Genomic DNA, 25,063 nt, shown 5'->3' on the forward strand with positions numbered 1-25,063 from the left:
TCGACCTTTTTTTTTTTCTTTTAGATTATTATTATTATCAGAACTACTATTCCCATAATCCTTCACATCCACAAAGCGGATGGGGGCAGAAGTGTTTCCTATACAGTGTGTGCGAGGTTGACAGTTGTCTTTCGTTGTTTTGCAGGAAGAGCTGGGATGCTGTTTTTATTTGCAATATTGTAGCCAGGCTCCTGATATAGTGAACACGTTACAAATTTCATCGTAACGTTTGCTGTCGTTATTGTGTGCATCTCTTGTCTACTCCATGAATTCTCAGCGACCCGAGAGCTTAACTTACAGGGGCAGAGAGGATCCTCCCTATGGAAGTGGATTCGCAGCAAGGTCATTTAATAATTCATCCAGCACGGATATTCCACACTGGGTGTCAACACCTCCTGACATCCCCGGGAGCAGGAACCTCCACTGGGGAGAAAGAACCCCCCAGTATGGCCCAGCTACACCTATTGCTCAGGGGCCCAGTGATGAGTCGGTACAGGGTGGGCCATCCGGTGGTAAGCGAGCAGTACTGTAAAAAGTGTGTCTGTTTGGTGAATCATTCAAAACAAACCAAAACAAAAGCGAAAGTATATGAAGAAGCAGTGTATACACAATCAGTAATATTTTAAAGAATCAAGTGCAACGTTTTATTTACATTTAAAAAAAAAACCAAAAAAAAAATTACACAAATCAAGCGTCATCTGCACAGCTGGATAGCATGTGTGATATTTGTTTTAGAAATTGTTGCCAATGCGCGTCGCAGTGAGTAATTGTTCGTAATTTACTTAAAAATATATATTTGTATTTTAATCCCCAAATATTTACGAAGCTATTGACATTATTTTTGCATCAAAAAACAAACTGGATACTGAAATGTATGAATTGATATGTTACAATGTTGGCATCGCGCTGAATTTGCACTAATTTCATACTATCTTTGAATAATTTTGGAGAGTTGATAACTCCTAACCCGGCCCACTTGTGTTTAGCTCAGTTTTAGTGGTGTGCTGTTCTCTGAAAGCCAACCTAGTGTATGGTTCAACATATTTTATAATCTGAAGTCATACATCCCCTAATGATGTTAAACCAGTACAGTAGACATGACTTATTTTTTATTTATTTTTTTAACCCATTGAGTAATATCAGACAGGGTGCACTGAATGGCAGCTGCTTGTGACAAGACCGCTGGCCACTAACTGTACAAATATTTTCTTGAAAAAACAATGTTTTCCTAGCTTCCGCACAGAGTGATAACCAACCAGATACAGAGATGGAAAAATGTTGATCTAAACATATATTGTTGCCAAACTCTTCTTCCATCACACTGAATAAACTAAAATACAACTCCCAAGGGGCAACCAGTGTCAGTGATAGCCTTTGCTGTTCATTAAAGGGTTAAAAGTAGGAGCCCCACACAATTCATTGTCATTTTTCTTGGTTCCCTCCAAAGCAAGTTATGCCATTTTGCAGAAGATGTGTGGTGTTAATCGCTCTGTGCAATAAGGGGTAGTCCATCTGGTCACATCAATTACTGGTTAAGCTTTGATTAGAACTAAGTTTAAAATAAATAAATAAATACAAAAAATCAGTATCAGACATTACCCGAGTGAAATGTATTGTGCAAAAATCAAATAAAAAACGGCTTTCAGGCATACAGGCACATATTCAGGATCAGAAAACAACTGTCATGGTCTTGTGTAAAGTTCAGACTTTGAAGATCTAATGGCACTGCTTCCCAATTTACTGTATCTGAAAAGAGGATGTTGTGAGATTATACTTCAGTCTCTGCACACTTAAAAAAAAAAATACTTCTGATTTAAAAATATGTTTTTTCTTTCAGATCAGTTAAACAGATTTGCAGGATTCGGTGTTGGGTTGGCAAGGTAACATTTTCTTTTAATATTATGTAACAGCGAAGTTTTCTTCTTGGGCAGCATTAACTGCTGCCATTTAATCAGTAAAATATGGCCACCCCTAGTACAGTATTTATAATTAGATCGAAGAGATGCATGTACAGTAGAAGTTGTTTTTTTAATAAAAAGGGTCTTATTGTTTTTAAATTTGCATACTTGGGTACATTTTTATGGTTACAGCACAGCAGCCATATCAAAAGATGATTCTGTAATGTTAAGTTACAGTGATAATGTTCTCTTTGCTGAAATTCATGAGTCATAATATAAACAATGATCTAATCCTCAGCATTTTCAGCTGCTGACAGTGTTGTTAGCGTAAACAAATATTTTAGCTGACATTTTATTCACCACATGGTTCTGGGTTCTGAATCTCCCTACCTGTCTTGGTGCTGGCCTGGAGATCCTAAATAGATGCATGGGTTTATACTTGGGTACACGTTGTGTTCTGTTAAAATGCAGTTCATCTTTTGGTTTTTGTATAACCCCCATGGTTGAAGATGAGTGTAAATACAAGGTGTGGGGGTGGAGATGTTTATACATCTCCTAAACGTAAGTTGTGTCAGCAACATTGAAAAAAGACTACATAAAAGCCTAGCCGTTGGATTTCTAATAGATTTTGACTTTTTTTGCTTCAACACTTATCTATTTTCATTGCTCATTCCCATTTCTCATTACATAATCCCATGCCCCTATTTGCGCAATAATAGGGGCCTGAAGATATGTACTTTGGATCTCCAATATAGTTCAAAGTAGGGCAGCAGTGTAGAGTAGTGGTTAGGGCTTTGGACTCTTGACCGGAGGGTCGTGGGTTCAATCCCAGCTGGAGGACGCTGCTGCTGCTGTACCCTTGAGCAAGGTACTTTACCTAGATTGCTCCAGTAAAAACCCAACTGTATAAATGGTTAATTGTATGTAAAATAATGTGATATCTTGTAACAATTGTAGTCGCCCTGGATAAGGGTGTCTGCTAAGAAATAAAATAATAATAATAACACAGTTAGGAAAATGTTAAAAATGTAATGTATGTAAATACATCTGAAGCTACTTGTTCTTTACCAAACCAATCTCTTATGGCAGACATTTATTTTAAGGCTGAAGACCATTTCCTGGTGCAGGCAGTATCGGGGATAGTATATGCTGTTTTTTAAAGGGTAATTTCCCCTGGTTATTCCTTCTGCGATACCTCATTTCGGGAGTATCGATACGATACCATGCACAGTATCATCATATTCAATACTATCGCGATACTTTGGATCTTATGTCCATTACATGTTAAATGGCTGCCAAATTCCTTTTTTTGCAAGTGCAAAGTGCATAAGATGCTAATACACAGTTAATAACGCTACAGCATGGTGGAATGCTTGCTGTTTTGACCAAAAACTTATATATATTCGTATTGCTGGAAACAAGTTTCAGTGTATTCAAAGGTCATTGCCACTGACTATAAAATTCAAATAAAACTGGTAAGAAAGTGCAGCACTTAGTGTGAAATATACAATTTTCTTTATTTCTTACATATAAAAAGAGAACTCATTTCAGCCAGCTTCAAATACTCCAATTACAATGAATCTCTTAATTCTTATATATATATATATATATATATATATATATATATATATATATATATATATATATATATATATATATATATATATAATATGCATGTTTATTGTAGGTGATTGAATTTTTTATTTTTTTGATAGTTATTTAACCACTCCACTTGCTAGATGAGTCTCTTTGGGTAGGTATGGAATGGAACTATTGTATAGATCTAACATTTATATGTTTTTTTTGTTTGTTTTGTTTTGTCTCTTAGTCTGTTTACAGAAAATGTTTTGGCTCATCCTTGCATTGTATTTCGTCGCCAGTGTCAGGTATGTTTCCTTTCTTTTTTAAATTATTTTAAAAATGTGAAATATAACACATAGGTACAATATATGAATTTGAGTGAATTAGGATTCAAAGCCAAACCTAGTATTTTTGAGAGTTCGTCAGTTTGTATTTATTTTGTCTAAAGTGGCCTGGACAATCACATTGCTGAAAAGGGTTCCAACTCCTGTCTCATGCAGTACAACTCAACTGTACAGCTCCAAACCTCATTTGTCTCATCATTGTTTTCAATTTTATAGGCAATTTTATAAGCACAGTAACATTCTGGAAACTGCCATACACTGAGACAAACATACAGTCTACATAGAAATTCGGTTTTATCCTCTTCAAATTTCATGCATGCATTTAAACTGAATGGTTACTAATGTTGCATTTGTTATATTGAATTTCTTATTTTTGTAGTTCTTTGTTATGATATTTCTGTTCCATGTTGCAGTTTGTAATTAAGTAACAGCCAAAATGTGCATTAATGTTTATGAATAATAAATGGTACCTTGCATACCGTACAACATTATTAGGAGAGTAATAAACAAAAGGTCTTTCAGACTTAATATGACATCTCCTGAATGTCTTGCCTTTGTATTCTTCTCGATCAACTATAGTACTTATTTTACCAGCTATGACAGTTACGTATTAGCTCAATTAAGAAAGAATCAACCAACAACATTATTTTAAGCCACTATTAATTTTGTTGCCACACAGGAATACTAGAATATTTACTGGAATATAGTCACTAGAGCCACATTTACAACAGGATGCTAGTCAGACACACATGATTCATTTGTTTTTATTTGTAGATATTAAAGACCATAAAAATGGAAGATAAACAGAGTTTCTTAAAGTATGTGCAGTGTGGTGTAGCGTTTCGGCCAAGTTTGGTTTGCACCCTTCAAATGTTTGACACAGACACAAGAACTGCATGTACAGTGTGTCTCAAATGTACAGTTTAACAAACATACACTATGTTATAGAATATTTGTTTCCAAGTCATGCTTTTAGACTGCCTTGCACTTTGAGTCATTTCACCTGGAGAGTTAAGTTGTCTGTAAAGGTTGAAAATGAGCACTCAGAAGGATCCAGATCTTTCAAATGATTCGAGATAGCATCTTGATACTCACTGCACACACACAGCTGCTCTGCTAGTCTAATATGTGTCAACATATTACCAATTGGTGACCATGGATGTTAATGCAATGGAGTCAAATGGAGAAGAAAGTGCAGTGACGCCATTAAAACTGCCATATTCTACTTGCGAGAACTCCTGAACCACTGTAGTTATCATCTTCATCTTTCTCCAGGTTATCCAACAACAACAAAGACTATGGGCCTCATTCACTAAACGGCGGGAAATGACCAGAATTACCGCGTGGCAGGGGGAAGCCACACCACGCGCAAAAATGAACCAGCGGTAGCTCTATTCACTAAGCTAATTATATGCACAAATAAAGCGAGCTAAATGATTCATTTGCAAGTTATCACAACACGTGGAATTCAGCACACAGAATTCAACACGGAGAATTAAGCAGAAGGTTTACACACACTGTATTATAATGTATGTGTGTGTATATGTGTGTATATATATTTTATATATATATATATATATATATATATATATATATATATAATAACCCCAGACTGTGTGAGGATGTACGAGAACATTGGAACTCGAGTCGCTGTTGAAACAATCTTTAAAAATTAAACAAACTTTTGCTGGAAACAAGAGTCGTTTAAAATGGTCTTTGTTGGCTGCAAAAAAAACAAGCAGACAAAACAGTTTTTTTTTTAAAAAACAACCTTCAATGACATATATTCAGCCACATTTTAGAGTTTTGTAAACCTTAAAAACATATGTTGACACATTAATTACAATGATCGTGTAATTCCCATAGCCTGTTTTGCTGCCTTTAATCCCAAAATATTAAACACAGGAGAAACGTTAACTGCAAACCTGAAATGACAAAACCAAAGTTTTTGTGTTTTTCTTTATAAAAACAGAACTTATTTTTTATGAAGTTTTAAAACCACAGATACCATCAAATTATTAGTAAATGATATAACATCATATATGCCACTGGAGCCTATCAACCTAAAAAAAAAAATAATAAAAAAAAACATTGTATAGACGTGAAAAGCTAGTGTTTCTCCCTCTGTTACATTGTCTATTACAAAGGCAGACACAATTGAAATCAGTGCCATTCTCCACAAGCGTCTTAATGATATCCTGACCTAATACTGTTGTGTGGTTAGAGACAAGATGCAGTGTATCTACTATAAGCAGTAAGTTCCTCTGAATTCGCAGTTGTAAAGCTGTGTGGCATGAAAATAATGTACTAAACACAGCTGCCTTGATCATCAGTGTCCTCGTTGCATACAACGCAAACAGACTCAGAATCGTTCATTTTGCCATTTAAATATTTTTCGTGTGCTACATACGCTTAAGGGAGATGCTCTCGTCTGAGTGTGTCACTGTTAGGCACGGCTCCACAATTCAGCATTTTTTTCATTAAAAAATGCTGTAATATTTCATTGACCAGCTGTTGTATCGGTATGTTCGCTGCACAAAGGCTTCCACTAATTCAAACGTGTTGACATTATGTATTTCTTTGCTCTTTTTAAACAATCCTGTGATTGTGACCTGCTTGTCCAGTAATTGTTTAGCCTGAACTTCAAGTTTTTGTGTATTGCGCTGTCAAGATGCTTGTCAATAGTACCTTTTCTTACATGATCCAAAGACACATTACAAGTTGAGCAAAATATCTGCATGCAACGTCCCCTTTTCATAGCTCTGAACGCGATTTTCTGTTGAAATGAATTTAGCTTTTTTTTTATTTGTCAGCTGTCAGCATTTTTAATGTTAATCATACACTGCAAGCTAATAAATCAACACGAGCTAAACAACCATTTTAAACTTCCCGCCTCTGACTCGCATGTTACGTCATTGTACAGTATGAGGAATTCACCAATCATGAAGCTGGTATGTCATTGCCGTAGTAACCAAATGCACGGCATTGACGCCGGAGCGTGTACAGCTACTGTAGCGCTGCTTCTACTTGATAAAAGTATGAAATGAACAGGAGAGGTGAAGAGTAATGCAAAATACTGTAAGGAAAATAAAATGCTTATTCTTCACGGTAGGCAGTCAAATACACGATTTCTGTGACATTCGTGATTTTGTGACTTTTCTGGGGCCGTGCATATAAGGCTAGCATGATCTGTGCTCAGTCTGTATCTAGTTATTACCTCCTCCTCACACAGCCCTAGTAACGTCTGCCTGGTCTGAAATACTCTCCCCCTGACTCTTCTTCTCGCTCTCCTGTGCAGCTCTTCTGCTGGTTCTGTGACACCATCTGGTTTCAATAAGCGGTACTTTTAACACATGCTGAGGCACCTAGTAAAGTTAGTGCCCGTAAGTGAATATGGTTTGCATTTCAAACACCTCCCTCGCGGTATTTTGTGACGTAATTTGCATAGATTTCCACACGTTCACATTATTCATTATATTTAAATGACTCGAACGTGGTACTTTTTCCATGCATTTTTTTCCACGCGCTTGGTTGCCTGCCCCTGGTTAGCGAATACAGCAGGTGTACAAAACACTTAGTAAAGGGGCTTACTGCGGGCAAAACACGTTACCGCTGTTTAGTGAATGAGGCCCTATATATGCATTGTCTATATCACAAGATACTGAGTTACTGAGTTTTGGAGCTCCAAAGTGGATGTCAGTCCAAAAATCCTATCCTAGCAGATATACACTTGTGCTGTTAATGTGTCATACCTATGTGTTTTTTTTTTTTTTTAAGTATTAGAATAATCATGTGCCAGCAATCTGAGTATCAAGCCTGTGCTAAATATACTGTGATCTGGTAAACTGCTTTCCCTTTATGGTTGCCTGAATCTCTTTCAACAGGTAAATCAAGACCTATAAAAACCTATAATAAGTCTGATCAGTTGTTGTTAACCTTGAGAAAAGTCAAGAACTACAACAGAGTTCAAGAGTTCTCACCAGTGCAATACTGTATGGCATTTTTATTGACATCATTGGACTTTTACTCCACCACATTAACATCCGAGGACACATTATGAAACTAGAAGAGCAGTTATGTGTTTGCAGCGGTATCAAGAAGATGTCTTGAATGCTATGAAAAATCTCCCCACTCTTTTCCTTGGCCGTTTTCATCTGTCACAGAAACCCCTCGGTTATTGGCACACAAGTTATAAAATAATGAGTTGAGAGCTAATACTTTTGGATTCTTCTTAAAACACTTCCAAGAGCTAATACTTTTGGATTCTTCCTAAAACACTTCCAAGAACTTTCATTTTTGGTCCAATATCAATGACTTCCCAGAGTAACAAAACATGCTTTTCATTCAAGTAATGGCACTGGTGTGTGTTTGTTCTATACCATTAAGGTTGCTGTAAGAATTAGCTTGTATTACGGTTTTGCCACTTCTGTTTAACTGAACTGTAATGTGCAGTACAGGACTGCATATTTAAAATGATTCTTTGTTGACAGGTCAATTACCATGCAAGGAACTATCATCTTGTACCGTTCACAGCCGTTAGTGTCATGTACAACTTAACTAAAACACAGGTAAGGGGGGGGGAAACAAAAACAAACCCTATTTACCTTTTGTACATAAACAGAATGTGCCTGTTCTACAAAGTAAAATAGAAAATAACATTGTACTTAAAAATGAATCTGTATATTGCATTGGACATATTTTCCCAAAACATAAACTTTAGAAAAATCCAGTCTAATTTTGCATTTAAAGCCAAGGGGATATATATATATATATATATATATATATATATATATATATATATATATATATATATATATATATATATATATATATATATAATAACCTTCTATAACATTAGTTGCATCATGCATTCAGTTGGTAGAGTACTGATTTACAGCACTTGTTAGAATTACTGTATATTAATCGTTGATCGATAATGTGATATTTTGTAATTCTTTTTAATACCCATGGGGAAATTGTTTGTGTTCAGATAATAATTCTACTCTTTCCTACTGGTATTTGTAGGGACCAAAGGCTCTATGGAAAGGAATGGGAAGTACATTTGTTGTCCAGGGTGTAACATTGGGCACTGAAGGAATCATCAGTGAATGTACTCCACTGCCAAGGTAACTATACAGTACAGTACAAGAAACACAGTTTTGAACACAAGTCAAGAGTCCCCAAGTGTCTCTTCTGTGAAAAGCACTGCCTGGGGTGCAGGGGGGAGTCATGTCAGGGATGTTTTGGGATTCCAGAGCTTTTGTTGGGAATTGTTGCCGTGAGGGAACCTAATTGGACATTTCAAACTGGGGAGAAAATTGGGGGTAAAATAATTCGACAATCTAAATTAAAAAAAGAAATAAAATATATAGTGGTCACAACTGTGTTGCTAAGATGCATGTTTTTATGTTCAATTTATTTGCATCATCTAGTGTTGTTTTTTTTTTGTTTGTTTTGTTTTTACCCATCCCAAATTCTATTTCACAAATATGTAAAAAATTATAGACAACTTTTGCCAGAAATTTTAAGTTGCATTTCTGTCTGATATCTAGCACCTAACCCCTCCCTCTAGCATTGAATGAAGTCGACTACAAAAACTCCCTGCTAAATTAACTTGCAGCTGCTTATAACCACCAGAAGATGTCACTATATTGCAATTTCCTCACTAAATTATAAAGCTAACCAAACATAAGGTTGTTTTATACAATGCAAAGGTAAAGAAGCGTACTTAAAGAGAAAAACAGTGAGTAATATCAGTTTCTCATTCCCCCTTGAGTCATGAGTTTGTTCCTGCCACATGGATTCTTTACAGTAATTAATTGTATAAACTGTGTTTGACTCACCTATGCAGAATTATCCCATTTGTCTGGCTTATTACAAGCAGTGTACAGGATTTTAATTCAGTGAATATAGTCTTATCACTACTAGTCATATACAAATGGGGTCTTTCTAGTTGATTGCAAAATAATTCTGATTTACCATAACATTTTAAAAACCTGTATCTGAGCCTGTTCTGTCAAAAATACACATGAAACTATTTAAACACTGGTTTTACGCAAATCTGGAAGACATGAACCAAAAAAAACCTGCATTTCCCTCGAGCAAGGAAAAACATACGATGTTGTAGGTAGTTTTTTCAAAGACAAGACAGTTAACAGAGCCCTTGCAGTGAGAGTGGTTGGACTTGAGTATGATTTACAGTACATGGGACTAAAAATCAGTGGTGATTTTCTAAACAAGCAGAGCTTTTTTGCAAGAAAGTGCGTGAACTGTTAAACATGAATCTGTATAATTGCACTGCATATTAGTAATTAAAATACCTGGTTTGTTACATTTAGGCAGGCCCTTAACTGTGAATTAATAGAGTTTGTGAATTACCAAATTGTGAAATAACTAGGGAGAAATGTATTTGAGTAATTGAGCTCATAGGGTTCTCAGTGAAGTAGGGCAAGGCATTTAGTGTGGTGATTTTTAGCCCCCTGTGAATTTCACACTTTTGTTTCTCTGTAAACTAGTTTTTGTTTTTTTAATTTCCCCTTCAAACTATTGCTGTGATCTCCTACTCTACAATTTTGTGTTCAGCTCTAACCACAGAGCTCTTGAGAACATGAGGGGCAGGGTTCTCCCCAGGAATTTTTCACAGCATGGTGGGGGGAGAAGCTGGGGGCGGGGCGGGGGCGACGAAAGAAACGGAGATCCTCGCAACCCCCTGCAGGCGAGGCAGGACAAGTCATGCACATGCTTACGCTTTGTGGAAGTAGTTGTCCGCATATATAATATTCTATATCTATGGTTGTCAGTAGGTAGATGCAGAGTATGCGTCATAGGATGACGTACTCCTTAGCAACGCATTGACGCCATTCCACGGAGGGGAAACTAGATTTTTGCCATAGTATTATCGTTTCTGTCCGACATAGAAACCTTTCAAAAGATTAAGAATGGCCTACGATTATGTGGATATAATTAGTGCTGTTTTTCATTCTTCTTTCAAAAATAGCATAAATTAGTTTTTCTAAACATTTTTTTTAATTCACTGTCTTTTTTTTTTTTAATCGTAGTCTACTGTATAGTAGTAGTTTCTGCATGTGAGTTGTATTGTATTTGTAGTTAAAATAATATAGGCTACTTATTGATTACTAAAAAAAAGCTCTACTAATAACGTGCATCATCTCACGTTTTAAATATTCTAATAAACTTTACTGTGATCATGTGGTTGTGGAGTTTTGCTTTTGTTGTCGTTGTTCCAATATATATGGTTGTTGCACCATTAAAAGATGTAACTTGCACTTGATGACACGTGTGCTTGCAAGAATAAGTGGAAACCCTGTGTGTCACTGTTGTTCCATAGTTAAGGAATATACAACATACATGTTTTTTCCACTTATCGCAAGTAAAACTGGACATGTACTGTGTCCCACATTTCATATTTTAAAACCTACATACTATATGAAAATCTATCTATGGGAAACTGAAGTCATACAAAAGGATTATTGTAAAATTGTGGAACTTTGGATTTTTTTCTAAAGACCTCGAAATAAAAAAGATTGAATATCTCAAAACTCTTTGGAATACACATTACTGTTCTTCATCTGAATGATTTATTTATTTAACCCAGCTTGTTATGCTACATTCCCGATAGCCGCTCGCCACAAGCAAAACGGCGGCAGAGGCTTTGAAAAATGTACTTGTGTAAGACTGCCAGCACATTCAACGTGCGCTGGTAGATGAATCAATACAGACTGTTTAGTTTGATTTGATTTTGCCCAATGAAAGCTCTTTTAGGTTGATCACGTAACATATGCATGCCACAAACATTGTGTTTGGCAGGAGGACAGAGGCTCTAATTAGAAACAGTCAGCAGACGGCGCTTCTTGTAAATAAAAAACAAAAAAAAACACATGGCATCCAAACGGAAAAAAATGTTATCAAAAAATTGAACAGACCAATTACCAGAATCATGTTCCGAAAGATGTAGCCCAAGGAATACCAGTCATCCATGTCCAGATAACTAAAATATGACTGTGAAACTAGTCACTGGGAGGTGAAGCAGTCATGGTGTCAAACATACCCTCTGGTCCCGAAAGAAACATGCAGCTTCTCATTTATTATTTTAAAAATAAGGATTCGTCTCACTATGATTTATTGAGTTTTAATGTCAGAATCAGTGCAATATTACTGTCACAGGTGAAAGAACACAGTAAAAAACACAGTAGTGGCTGTACAATCCTACTAATATTATTAATCACATTAGTACAACTAGAGAGTGTAACTAGAGCTGCGGTTGGTCAGGGAGGCGTTAATATTAACATACACTAATAGCACTGTCTACTGGCACAATTTTGCTTTACCGTTCTGTAGTGGAAAGAAACCCGCGTTGCAGTCAAAATAATGTAAAGGATTATGAGTACATGAATATTATCTCTGCAAACCTATTCAGAATTTAGGAAATCTGTAATGACGTTTCTTCACGTGGGACTAAGTTTGGCATTTATTAAATGGGAATCAGAATTATAGGGCAATTTAAATATAATATGTATGTGTATTGTAAATAAATGGTAGGGTCTGTCATTTAAATATCTACGTGTTTTCAAATAAAATACACATCTTATTGCCTTGCTGAAACAGTATGTTTATAACTTGTCTACAGTATTGTTAAGTGGCTAAAGTTTTTCCAATGTGGCTAAAAATGTTAAGTTACTTTAGCCACAGTGGCTAACTAAATGAAAGTCTTAGAGGGAACGTAGTTATGGTATAATAATAAAGATCTGCAGCGGTGTTGGTTGTTACAGAGCTGTGTATCAGGGGCGCACCCAGGATCTAGTCTCATCCGTCAACAGGGGGGAATGTGTTCCATGTCGCAAACATTACACGCACCAAACTAAAGAACATATTGTCACAACCAACCCATTGAAGAGTATTAAGAGCTGAAACCAGTATTTTAAGCAAACCAATTTCTCACATACAGGAATAATCAACAATGTTTCACAGGATTGTTACTATTTTTTGGCCGTTATGCAAACTGAAAACACAGCGTAGCGGTCTGAATACAGCGTCATTTTTTCAGGTAATAACGTAACGGCCCGTTGCGCTCAACAGTGCTGGCGACGGACACAAATGCTGAGTCCTTTCAGATTAGGGACTAGGGGCGAGTCGGTATACTGGTTTTGTGGTTTACCGCGGGTTATGTACAGTACATTACAGTATTGATACCGTTCCTGTTATGCTACACCGCAAATATCGTAATTGCAGTAAAGAACAATTAATGCCATGTTCATGTTCCTATGAACAAAGGGAAGGAAAAGGTCATTTTCATATGACAGTCTTTATTCAACATCCTGTACAAAACGAGGCACAATACTACTCCGCTTTCTCACCTAGCCTCACACTTGAACATTCCATCATCACTGCTGTTTTGCCTTTGCATTTTTCAACTGCAAACATGCTACTAAACCAAGTGATGATACTTGCAGCCCTAGCAAAGTTAGGATGCAGAGACATCTTAACAACTATTAAATAACACTAAAGGGAGGTAAAAATTTGGAAAATAAAAACTTAAAAGTTTAAGCCATATATATATATATATATATATATATATATATATATATATAATATATAACTTTAGGGTGTTCTTTTACAGTTTTTATATTCTGATTGTCTGGGGGGTGGGGGGATTACTTATAATTGCTATGCCTTTTTTCATCTTTGTCGTAGAAGTAGAATATAAAATGCCAAAAGTTTAAAGCATTCTATGAATGGAAGTGTGGTTTTTGTTTGTTTGTGTGTGTGTGTTTTTTTTTTTCTTTTTTTGGCGAAATTAGTCATTTTAATAATTTATATGATGTACTGTATACTGTAATATTAAGGTTACCATGGTATTTTCTTGACGGTCATTATATGTGGAAATTGTATACCAGTCCATCCCTATTTCTGTCATCCCTGGCTGCGGTTATTAATACTTGGAGAAATTAAAGAATGCAACTGTTTTTTTTAGCAACTGTTAGTCTTGAGCCAGGGCATCAATTTAACTTTTGGAGGAAAAAGTTAGGTAATAAAAACTCTAACTTACAGTATCATACAAAAAGCAAAACGACTTTCCATCTGTCTTGAAAAGCAGGAAGAAGTTCAGAAATTCCCTTTGAGTTTTCTTTGCTTCTTTCTCAATTCATGACACATGTTTTTGCATTGCTGTTCTTTTTTGTGGTTTAATATAATGACAACATTCATTTTATCTATTTATAAGAAGGGGTCTTATTCATACACTGCCTGTAAAAGTATAAAATTCTGACATAATATGATGCGTACAGTAAATAACACTGACTCATTTTAATTCCTAGTGTATTCACCAGCCAAAGGTGCATATGTTGCTTTTTACTGAAAAAAATGATGTTAAAATATAGGGGGAATGCCGTTCTCAGGTTTTAATGATGCCAGTAAAACTTCCCGTCACTTGGACATAAGAAAAGTAACAAACAAGCTGATGCCATCTGGCCCATCGCTGCTCATCTAATTCCTAATAGCTGACTGATCCGAGAACCACATCCAGAATGCTCTTGAGAGGTCTGGGTGAATCTGCGTATATTCTGCATATTTTCACCAGAGTATTCTACAACCTCATCAGGACCTGCCTTTTTATTTATATTCCACACAATAAATAAATCAATACAAATGCGCTGTTTGCCTTTTTAATTGCCTCCCCAGATTGCTCATACCGATGAGTCCAATACAAATGGCAAGACGTTTTTTGTAAGTGATTTTAAAAAAACTAGTCCTTGTGGGCTAAAATACAGATTAGATGATCCCGGTAATTGGTTTAACTGATCAGAACAAGTGGAACAAGTTAGACCGATAATGGGGACTAACAACCAACAGCTATGGCCAAAAGTTTCGAATCACCCTATAGAATTAACACATTTTGCTTCATAAAGTTAAATGAAACCTACTGAATAATGTAACGTTTATATGTTAAATTACATATCACTTTGTAGTTTTCCACATACTTAACAAAAAACTGACAAAGTGAAAAATGTGACATTTGGAAATCCAGCATGAAATACTGTACTACTATTATGGCTTCTGGTAGACTTTTGCGCTATCATTTTGTAGTTTCTTTGATTACATGATGTTAAATAAAAGATCTAAATTATGTTCATATTGAATTTCATTTTTAAAATTCTAGGTAATGCAAAACATTTGGCTTTAGCTGTATAAACCTTTCTTTAATAATCCAATATGTGAATTTCAGTGTCAGATAAATATATAAAGGTATCCCTGTACAAAAATTACATCAAACATATTTAAGTAAAAATAAATGTCATGTCTTTTTGTGCACATTTCAAACTGCCAGATCATAATTGCATTTTAAGCTGTCGACATTGCTGCATAGGCACAGAAAGGTTTCATTGTGTGATAATGGACCGTTAGTTGTTTATAGTTAAAGCATATTAACTGAAATTGTAGTGCATTAAACTGAAAACGGTGTCAAAGGTACATGATTAAAAAGTTTATTTTAAATGTTGGGCCCACGTATTTTGTACAAGACTTTATTCTCACTGATCTGATTGCCCAAATGTGATAGGAATAAGAAATGCACTGAATAAAGTTTTCAGATGTATTATTTATTTCAGAGGGAAAATGCAGCTTTCTCTGCAAAAAAACTAAGAAATAAATAATTAGGACGAGCAAGCGTACTAAGTTAGTCTTTCCTTCACAGCACTACGTTAATCCGCTTGAACAGGATCATCACAAATCTGATTCGGTACGCTGCAAGCGGGATCTAGTTTAGTCTGATTTAGCAGATGATCCACCTGTGATGATTAACTTCTGGTCCGCTGCAATTGGGATTTGAAGGTGTACTAAATCTAGTCCAATCAAGTGGACTAAACCTGCTTAATCCATTAGTTACACATTGAGTGGACTAAATTTGGTACACTGCAATTGACCCCTAATTGCTAAGTTTGAAATGAAGGGGAGGGGTACAAATGGGAGTCTAAATATTTATTGTTGTTATGCAGCAAATAAATAAACTTTAACTGTCTGATTAACATCGATGTAATTGTATATTTAAAATACTGTATTTATCATTGAGCACTAAAACATTATTGATGTAATGGGAATACAGTATGTATGCATGGAGATGAACAGCACTCTGGTTGTATCAACAAGCTAAAGTCCCTGTTCTTTGTTATTTATTTAAACACACCCCTAAACTAATGTTTATTTCCTGTGACCGTCTTGCATCTCCATGGCAGAATGGAGCAAATTAAAGCGAAGGAAACCGTTTCTTGTTTTTTCTGTAGAACAATGGTGTATGAGTATTTTGTTTTTACAACATACCAAGTATGGAAAAAATCAAGAGGCAAGGTAAACCGTCAATTGCGGACAACCGCTTTGTTCATGAAAGCTGTATATTTCAGCATAATGGCGCATGTTAAGGTTTAAAGACAGCTACTGGAGCAGAGAGAGGGGGCTGGCAGCAGCAGTGGATGCTTACATGAAGAAAATCTTCAGGTCCTGACAAAATCCTTCAGTGCACATTGTGCATGTGTGCGCAACTATTCTGCGCCCTGGGCCTGTTCTATGTCAGTACAACCAACTTGGTTTTTGCATCCTACATTTGTTATTCCTGGCATGCAAAACTAACCTGTGCAATAAGTAAATGGTTACCAGTTGAACCAGTCGAAACCTATAAAATATTTTGACTGAGCATATAAATAAGAAGCCTATAGCATTTTGACCTTGTAGTGATTTACAGTGAGTAGTACATTTTTATTAAGTTTTTAGGGAAGGGGATGGGCGTTTACCTATGATATAAGCCTTATTGAGGGTCATATGACTTGGATTTCCAGAAGATACAGGTAAAGATCTAGCGCTAAAAATATTGACTTCATATTTGGTATGTATATGTATTCTGTGATTCTGTAGATCAAGTTCGATCGTGGATGTCAAAAAAATGACCATATATAGTTTATATCTAGTGGTACGCTAACATTTGGCTGCTTCTGTTTGACAAGAGCAAGACAGGCACATTAGTTGCTAGCACAAGTCAAAGGAAAAACAGCAAATATTGTTTATTCAAAGGGAAGAGATAAGTGTATAGGAAGTTCCAAAGGCTTATAGAAATTTGAGTTCTTGGAAACAATACATTGCAGAAATTCAGATTTCAGATTTCTTTGTATATAAATTTAAAGCCAATATGCTTAACGGTCTGAAGTTCTGTGTTTTTTTTTGTTTGTTTTTTTTGTTTTTTTTCCCCCCAATTCCTTGCTTGTTGGCATGTGGTTTTATGAATTTTCACTGTAAATTGTTACAATTATGCAAGATCTGCTTCTCCAATGTACAATACCGCTGAAAAGTAAACTACTTACTCTGCAGCTTGGTCCAGAATTGGTCTAGTTTTGTTGTCTTTACTAGGTTTGTTGGCCATCTGTAATTCAAGAACTCTCATAATTTTGAATAGCATCTAGAGAAGATCAGGACTTCTCTATCGGTGGCTTATTAGTAGCCCACTAAACCCACATACAGTAGAGTTCGACTGGGGGTGTGATGTTCAGGTGGGGCCTTAACGGTATACCTGCTGCACAGGACGTTTATATTTATACACACGTCTATAGATGAATAGTATTGAAGAAATTAACATGTTTTAAAGCTGCCGCCTTATTTATTCATTTAACTTTCTGTACCATGTAGCCACCTCTGTGCTATACAGTCCAACATGGCTTTCCTTGTTGGGATCATTGTTAACCATTTGGTGGTTGTTCTTCTTGCAGAGAACTGTCCCATAAATGGAATCTAAAACGGATAGCTGGGCACCTGATATTGAAAGGGTAAGGTTTGAGTAAATTGGTTTGTGATTTACCATATCAAATGTTTCCACATGGAGCACAATTACAAACTCTGTTGGCTCAACTATTCTTAATATTTTACTATATTATAAGTCATGTTCCATTGAAAACAATAGATTTAAAATTATAACAAAAATATGTTGCCATTATTAAGTATTCATAGTTTTTCGGTTTAGAAATCATGACTTGTAATATGTCTGTGTGGTAGGATGACCTCTCGTGGTTTCCTGTGTGTTTGGTAAAAGTTCCACATGTCTGTTGGAAGTCAGTTGTTGTTGAAATTGCTTTTTGATCAGTGTTTATGGAAGTTTAAATGAACCCAATAAATCTGCAATAACTTGATGTTAACAGATCCCAGTCAAATATGAATCTTGCAATTATATATATATATATATAAATTTATTTTTAATTTTTTTTCTAATGCTCTTTCTAAGACAGTAAGTAGTACAGACTTCATGTGTAATGCTGCTGTGAGATTATGAGTGCCAATTAAACAAAGGAATGAACATTTGTCTTTTTCACAGTTTAACATGCGTTGTTGCAATGCCTTTTTACTCTGCCAGCTTGATTGAGACTGTTCAGGTAAGTACCATCATTCCATGATTACTCAGTCCCTTGTAATGCTCCATAATAAATATGAAGTTAAGGTCATGAAGGGCAAGGTCTAGGGGGCAGAAAGGCAAAACATAAATCCAACCCAAGGGCACCAAGGCAATTTCATACACATTCATAAAACAACAAAAATTAAATACAGAGAGCCTATTATGTTGATTAAATTTTAATTAAAATAAACACAAATCAATGTTTTCAGAGTGATTCCCACACTAATTGTTACTAAAATAAAAAATATTGGTCATTTTCCATTGTAAAAAAATGGTATAAAAAAATCAAATTTAAAAACAACTTTCATAATGGAAATATATATATACAGACGTGCTCAAATTTGTTGGTACCCCTCCACAAAAAACGAAGAATGCACAATTCTCTCTGAAATAACTTGAAACTGACAAAAGTAATTGGCATCCACCATTGTTTATTCCATATTTAATAGAAATCAGACTTTACTTTTGATTTTTTATTCAACATAATATTGTAAATAATAAAACAAATGAAAATGGCATGGACAAAAATGATGGGACCGCTAACCTAATATTTTGTTGCACAACCTTTAGAGCCAATCACTGCAATCAAACGTTTTCTGTAGCTCTCAATGAGACTTCTGCACCTGTTAACAGGTAGTTTAGCCCACTCTTCCTGAGCAAACTGCTCCATCTGTCTCAGGTTTGATAGGTGCCTTCTCCAGACTGCAAGTTTCAGCTCTTTCCATAGATGTTCGATAGGATTCAGATCAGGACTCATAGAAGGCCACTTCAGAATAGTCCAATGTTTTGTTCTTTTCCATTCTTGGGTGCTTTTAGCTGTGTGTTTTGGGTCATTATCCTGTTGGAGGACCCATGACCTGCGACTGAGACAGAGCTTTCTGACACTGGGCAGTACGTTTCGCTCCAGAATGCCTTGATAGTCTTGAGATTTCATTGTGCCCTGCACAGATTCAAGGCACCCTGTGCCAGGCGCAGCAAAGCAGCCCCAAAACATAACCGAGCCTCCTCCATGTTTCACTGTAGGTATGGTGTTCTTTTCTCTGAAAGCTTCATTTTTTCATCTGTGAACACAGAGCTGATGTGACTTGCCAAAAAGCTCCAGTTTTGACTCATCTGTCCAAAGGACATTCTCCCAGAAGGATTGTGGCTTGTCAATATGCATTTTAGCAAATTCCAGTCTGGCTTTTTTATGTTTTTCTTTCAAAAGTGGAGTCCTCCTGGGTCTTCTTCCATGGAGCCCACTTTCGCTCAAAAAGCGACGGATGGTGCGATCAGAAACTGACGTACCTTCACCTTGGAGTTCAGCTTGTATCTCTTTGGCAGTTATCCTTGGTTCTTTTTCTACCATTCGCACTATCCTTCTGTTCAATCTGGGGTCGATTTTCCTCTTGCGGCCGCGCCCAGGGAGGCTGGCTACAGTTCCATGGACCTTCAACTTCTTAATAATATTTGCAACCGTTGTCACAGGAACATCAAGCTGCTTGGAGATGGTCTTGTAGCCTTTACCTTTACCATGCTTGTCTATTATATTCTTTCTGATCTCCTCAGACAACTCTCTCCTTTGCTTTCTCTGGTCCATGTTCAGTGTGGTGCACACAATGATAGCAAACAGCACAGTGACTACTTTTCTCCATTCAAATAGGCTGAATGACTGATTGCAAGATTGGAGACATGTGTGATACTAATTAAATAAACTAATTAGTTTGAAATATCACTATAATCCAATTATTTATTATCTTTTCTAAGGGGTACCAACAAATGTGTCCAGGCCATTTTAGAATACCTTTGTAGAATAAGCAATAATTCATCTCTTTTCACAGCTTCTTTGCTTTATTCTATGACATACCAAAGGCATGCAAGTATACATGATAAAATAGCTTTTAATTTCATCACTTTTTAGGAGGAATGAAGCATTATTTCAGTGAGCTGTAAGGGTACCAACATATTTGAGCACGTCTGTATATACAGCTCTGGAAAAAATTAAGAGACCACTGCAAAATTATCAGTTTCTCTGGTTTTACTATTTATAGGTATGTGTTTGGGTAAAATGAACATTTTTGTTTTATTCTATAAACTACTGACAACATTTCTCCCAAATTCCAAATAAAAATATTGTCATTTAGAGCATTTATTTGCAGAAAATGACAACTGGTCAAAATAACAAAAAAGATGCAGTGTTGTCAGACCTCGAATAATGCAAAGAAAATAAGTTCATATTCATTTTTAAACAACACAATACTAATGTTTTAACTTAGGAAGAGTTCAGAAATCAATATTTGGTGGAATAACCCTGATTTTCAAGCACAGCTTTCATGCGTCTTGGCATGCTCTCCACCAGTCTTTCACATTGATGTTGGGTGACTTTATGCCACTCCTGGCGCAAAAATTCAAGCAGCTCAAGACGCATGAAAGCTGTGCTTGAAAATCAGGATTATTCCACCAAATATTGATTTCTGAACTCTTCCTAAGTTAAAACATTAGTATTGTGTTGTTTAAAAATGAATATGAACTTATTTTCTTTGCATTATTCGAGGTCTGACAACACTGCATCTTTTTTGTTATTTTGACCAGTTGTCATTTTCTGCAAATAAATGCTCTAAATGACAATATTTTTATTTGGAATTTGGGAGAAATGTTGTCAGTAGTTTATAGAATAAAACAAAAATGTTCATTTTACCCAAACACATACCTATAAATAGTAAAACCAGAGAAACTGATAATTTTGCAGTGGTCTCTTAATTTTTTCCAGAGCTGTATATATATTCAGGGTATTTTTTTTATTAAACTCAGTCCCACACCACTGACTAATGCATAGATTAGACTAGACTTAGATACAGCCTTATGATACAACAGTACAAATAAGTGATGCCAGTGAAGGGGAAGTTGAAAAAAAGAAACTGTCTGAAGATTTACCCATGGCTGGAGTTTAATAATGATAGTGGTCTGCAGTGTCTGCACAACTGTAATTTGCTAACCGCTGTTACAAAACCTGTACAAACAAAAAAAAGAATAAAAACTTCGTCAGGCAATGGAGAGTGCTCTGCATCACAGTGATGAACAGCCGGATGTACGTAATGTTAGATGCTTACATTTGAGAGACTATAGTTTCACAGTTTCTTACCTGAACATTAGGTCAATCCTAGAACGCTGCCAATTTAGACAGCTCTTCTTCCTTTTGTTTTTAAACGTTTTTGAGTTGGCATGGTGCTCGCAGACAGAAAAATCGCACAGTGACACTGCCAATGAACACGTGTGATTGGAAATATCTGGAAGCACTGTCCTATTGAGCTCAGTCTAACATAACAGCGCCCCTCCCTCTGTTTGCCTGTCATTAACCAATGATACAGTTAGTCTTTCTCATGGCTTAGTGCTGGGAGGTGCACGGTAAAATGAATGGCAACAATAATACATTATCATAATGAGTCATTTTCTCGCAGGATGAGATTAGACAGAATTAAATTGAATTGTGACAGAACGGGCCAGCTGACGCTGAGCAAGTTTGTGAATGGGTTGATCAGATGTGGTGGTGCTGAGGGACACCGGTGGCAATGACGGGTGGCTTACAGGCATTTTTTGCTGTAAGTTTTTGTAAATTTGGGAGGCATTGTGGCAAGTAGCTTGGGCACTACTGCGATTGCCGCCAGTGCCGTCGGTTATTTCGCACCTTGAGTATGTCAAATTGACATGTTACAAGTCAAAGTGGAAGAGGCTTAAGAAAGATGCATTTAATATATCTGTAGAACAAGGTGCTGGTTTCTACCCATTTTAATTCATTAACAAAAAAAAACTTACAGCACAAAAAAATGATATGACTGTCATTTTGATTAAGTTTGGCTTTACCATTTCATCCTTTTATTGTGTACTTCCTTACAGCTGTTTATTTATTGATATGTCTTTTGTAGAGTGAGATCATCCGTGATGACCCTGGAATCCTGGACTGTGTGAAAGAAGGGGTCGGTCGATTGATTGGAATGGGCATCCCCCACAGCAAGCGGCTCTTCCCTCTATGGGCACTGGTTTTTCCCACCTTCCTGCATGGTGTGCTCCATTACATCGTCAGCTCTACTATCCAGAAGCTGGTGCTGCTTGTTTTAAGGAAGAAATCTCCTCAGCGGCAGGTGACAGATGGCACAGAGCCTATTCAGAACATGCTTGACGCGTACTTCCCTGAACTCATGGCGACGTTTGCAGGAAATCTGTGCGCAGATGTTTTGCTGTACCCACTGGAGACTGTGCTGCATCGTCTTTACCTCCAGGGGACCCGCACCATCATTGATAACACAGATCTGGGTTTTGAAGTCCTCCCTATTAATACACAGTATGAAGGACTGAGAGACTGCATTAATACAATCAGGAAAGAGGAGGGAACCCTGGGATTTTATAAAGGCTTTGGCTCTATTATTGTCCAGTATTCATTGCATGCTGCTGTGCTGCAGATCACTAAAATGATTTACTCTGTAATGTTGCAAAATGCTGCCTGAAAACAAGGACCTGTATGTAGATTGGTCCCTATCTAGAGAAGCCTGCTGGTTTGGAAATGGGCTGGTACTGACACTGTAACAGAAGCACCAGCTCAAACAAAGGTTTCATTACAGAACATAAACAATCCTGTAAAGATTTGTTAGAACCACATTTAGCTAAAATATACTGCGCTTTTTTCAGGTGCTTGATTTGCACTTATTTTTGTTTGTTTGTTTGTTTCACATACTCTCTGTTGGCTGTTCACTCATCTTCCTTTGTTGTAAAAGTTTCATTATATACAGGATTTTCAAATAACTATCATGTCATATTCTTTCCTGTTACAGTGTTTTTTTATGCCCAGTGTTTCATCCCAGAACACTTAGCTATCAATTTCAGCTTTATTTCTAATTTAAATATGTGCTCAATCTGTCCCTATTGGATTTAGGGCTGCACCTCTACATTACCTTACAGTTCGGCCCATTTCGTTATCATTTTTCAGCACATACCACACCATAAATAGTACACTCCCCTTTGGCACACTTTATCCTTTTTATTTCTGATGGTTAAGAGAGGAGAGTTGCAGTTGGCCATGCATTAATGGGGGGGTATAACTGAATACAAATCATACATAACACATTTTTATGAAGTTCATGTTAGTGTAGCAATTCTGATTTGCCGTAATGTTGAATAACCAACATCTTTTAAGTCCCATACATAACCAAAATTAAAACAATGAGCAAAACACTATGAGCAAATAAGGCTATTGTACATGTGACAGACTGACTGTGCACATTAGGGTTTATACTTTGATTTCACAGTTAATTTTCTGTTTTATTTTTCATTAAATGGAAAGTCTTTATTTTGATAGTGTCTTTATTTTGATAGTGTAGTGCTTGTGCTGGCTTCTGTCATATTATTTTATTTCTTGATAAAGATAAGACACTGGTGATCTGTTTCAGTTGCAGGTATCTGAAAGGTGGGCTGATTTTAAATGTACATAAAATGTGAAAAAGATTCATATATGTAGCACTGACTCTGCACTATGCTTCTATTTGCTTGGACTACTAAAGTTGAGGGATGTAATTAAGCTGTGGTAGAATGATAGTGAGAAGTTATTAGTAAATTCCAGTTGTATTGCTTGGTTTAGATCTGTGTTGTCTGTATAGCTCAATGCTTGAATGATGTACATTACCAAGGTTGTTTATATTTTTTGTGAACAATTCCCCAAATAAATTTCTGAAAAGGGATGTTTGAGAATATATTAATTGTTGGCTATGCGTTAAAACTTTCCGCTGTCATTCGAACAACATTAACTGGCAGAATATATTTTCATTAAACCATTTTATTGCATGGAAGGAGATATAGATATATATATATCTATATATATATATCACATGCAAATGGCATATGGCCTTCACTGCATAATAAAGTTGTTGAAGTAATGACAACTTAATAATTCATGCAAAACAAAGGAAATGTTGCCGCCACTCCTCGCCCAAAATCTAACAGCACAACTTCACTGTGCCTGTGACCCAAGTAGGCGGACATTGGTGATTTTATTATTATTATTAGTAGTAGTAGTATTAGTGTTAATAATAATAATAATAATAATAATAATAATTTTATTTGGCAGATGAACAGGTGTTGCAATTTACAGTAAGTGCAAATAATACTACAATGGGATATAGGATGCAACAAGGATTACAACAAGTTATATCTACAATTACATAATAGTGCAAGGACAGTGCATTAGCTGAGGATCCAGTAATGTGGTGCTTAGGTCAGGCAAGTCCAGTGCATAGTAGGAGGGGTAGATCAAGAGATCGACAAGTGCATTTTGAACAGGGTGCTTTGAGATGGAGCAGTCCTGAAGTTCTCTGGTTGCTGGTTCCAACACAGAGGGGCTAGGGAAGAGAAGGAGTAGGCATGACAGGATGGGGAGTGGAGGGAGGTAAGAGGGGGCAGTGTTTTTTTTCTATAACTGTTCTTAGACCCAGTATCATAGTTTGTTACCTTGTATGATGAACTGCACACACCGAGTGAACTGCCAGTCTCCATGTGGCATGTGTCAGGAGATAAAAACAATGTATTTCCCAGAGATCTTTGATATAATCCTTTTTGGCACCAAAGTCAGTGTCCCTCCTCCATAAAAACCCCTGTCGTTGTTGTCGTGGAAATTCTAATAAAAGGAAGAGAGACTGCGAGTTCCAAACACACAGGCCTTTATTTCTTAAGTTTGCAAACTGGCAACACTCTCAACACACAGGGTGCTAGATAATCATCGAGCAGTGTTCCAACATACATAGTTAGATCAGTTTCTTATATACCTTAAAACT

The 25,063-nt window shown here is 36.3% G+C and overlaps 1 protein-coding gene across 1 annotated transcript; it reads left to right on the plus strand.

Moving 5' to 3' along the window:
• The first annotated feature begins 71 nt into the window (after positions 1-71).
• On the plus strand, positions 72-23,974 carry LOC131734363 (mitochondrial outer membrane protein SLC25A46-like). The gene is made up of 8 exons (XM_059021357.1): positions 72-512; positions 1,838-1,880; positions 3,727-3,784; positions 8,314-8,391; positions 8,849-8,949; positions 17,590-17,646; positions 18,189-18,246; positions 22,169-23,974. The coding sequence occupies exons 1-8, from the start codon at positions 266-268 to the stop codon at positions 22,745-22,747; spliced, it is 1,221 nt and encodes a 406-aa protein (XP_058877340.1). The 5' UTR covers positions 72-265; the 3' UTR covers positions 22,748-23,974.
• Positions 23,975-25,063: the final 1,089 nt, after the last annotated feature.

This window comes from Acipenser ruthenus, chromosome 1, assembly GCF_902713425.1.
Source record: "Acipenser ruthenus chromosome 1, fAciRut3.2 maternal haplotype, whole genome shotgun sequence".
In the NCBI taxonomy this organism is placed as follows: Eukaryota; Metazoa; Chordata; class Actinopteri; order Acipenseriformes; family Acipenseridae; genus Acipenser; species Acipenser ruthenus.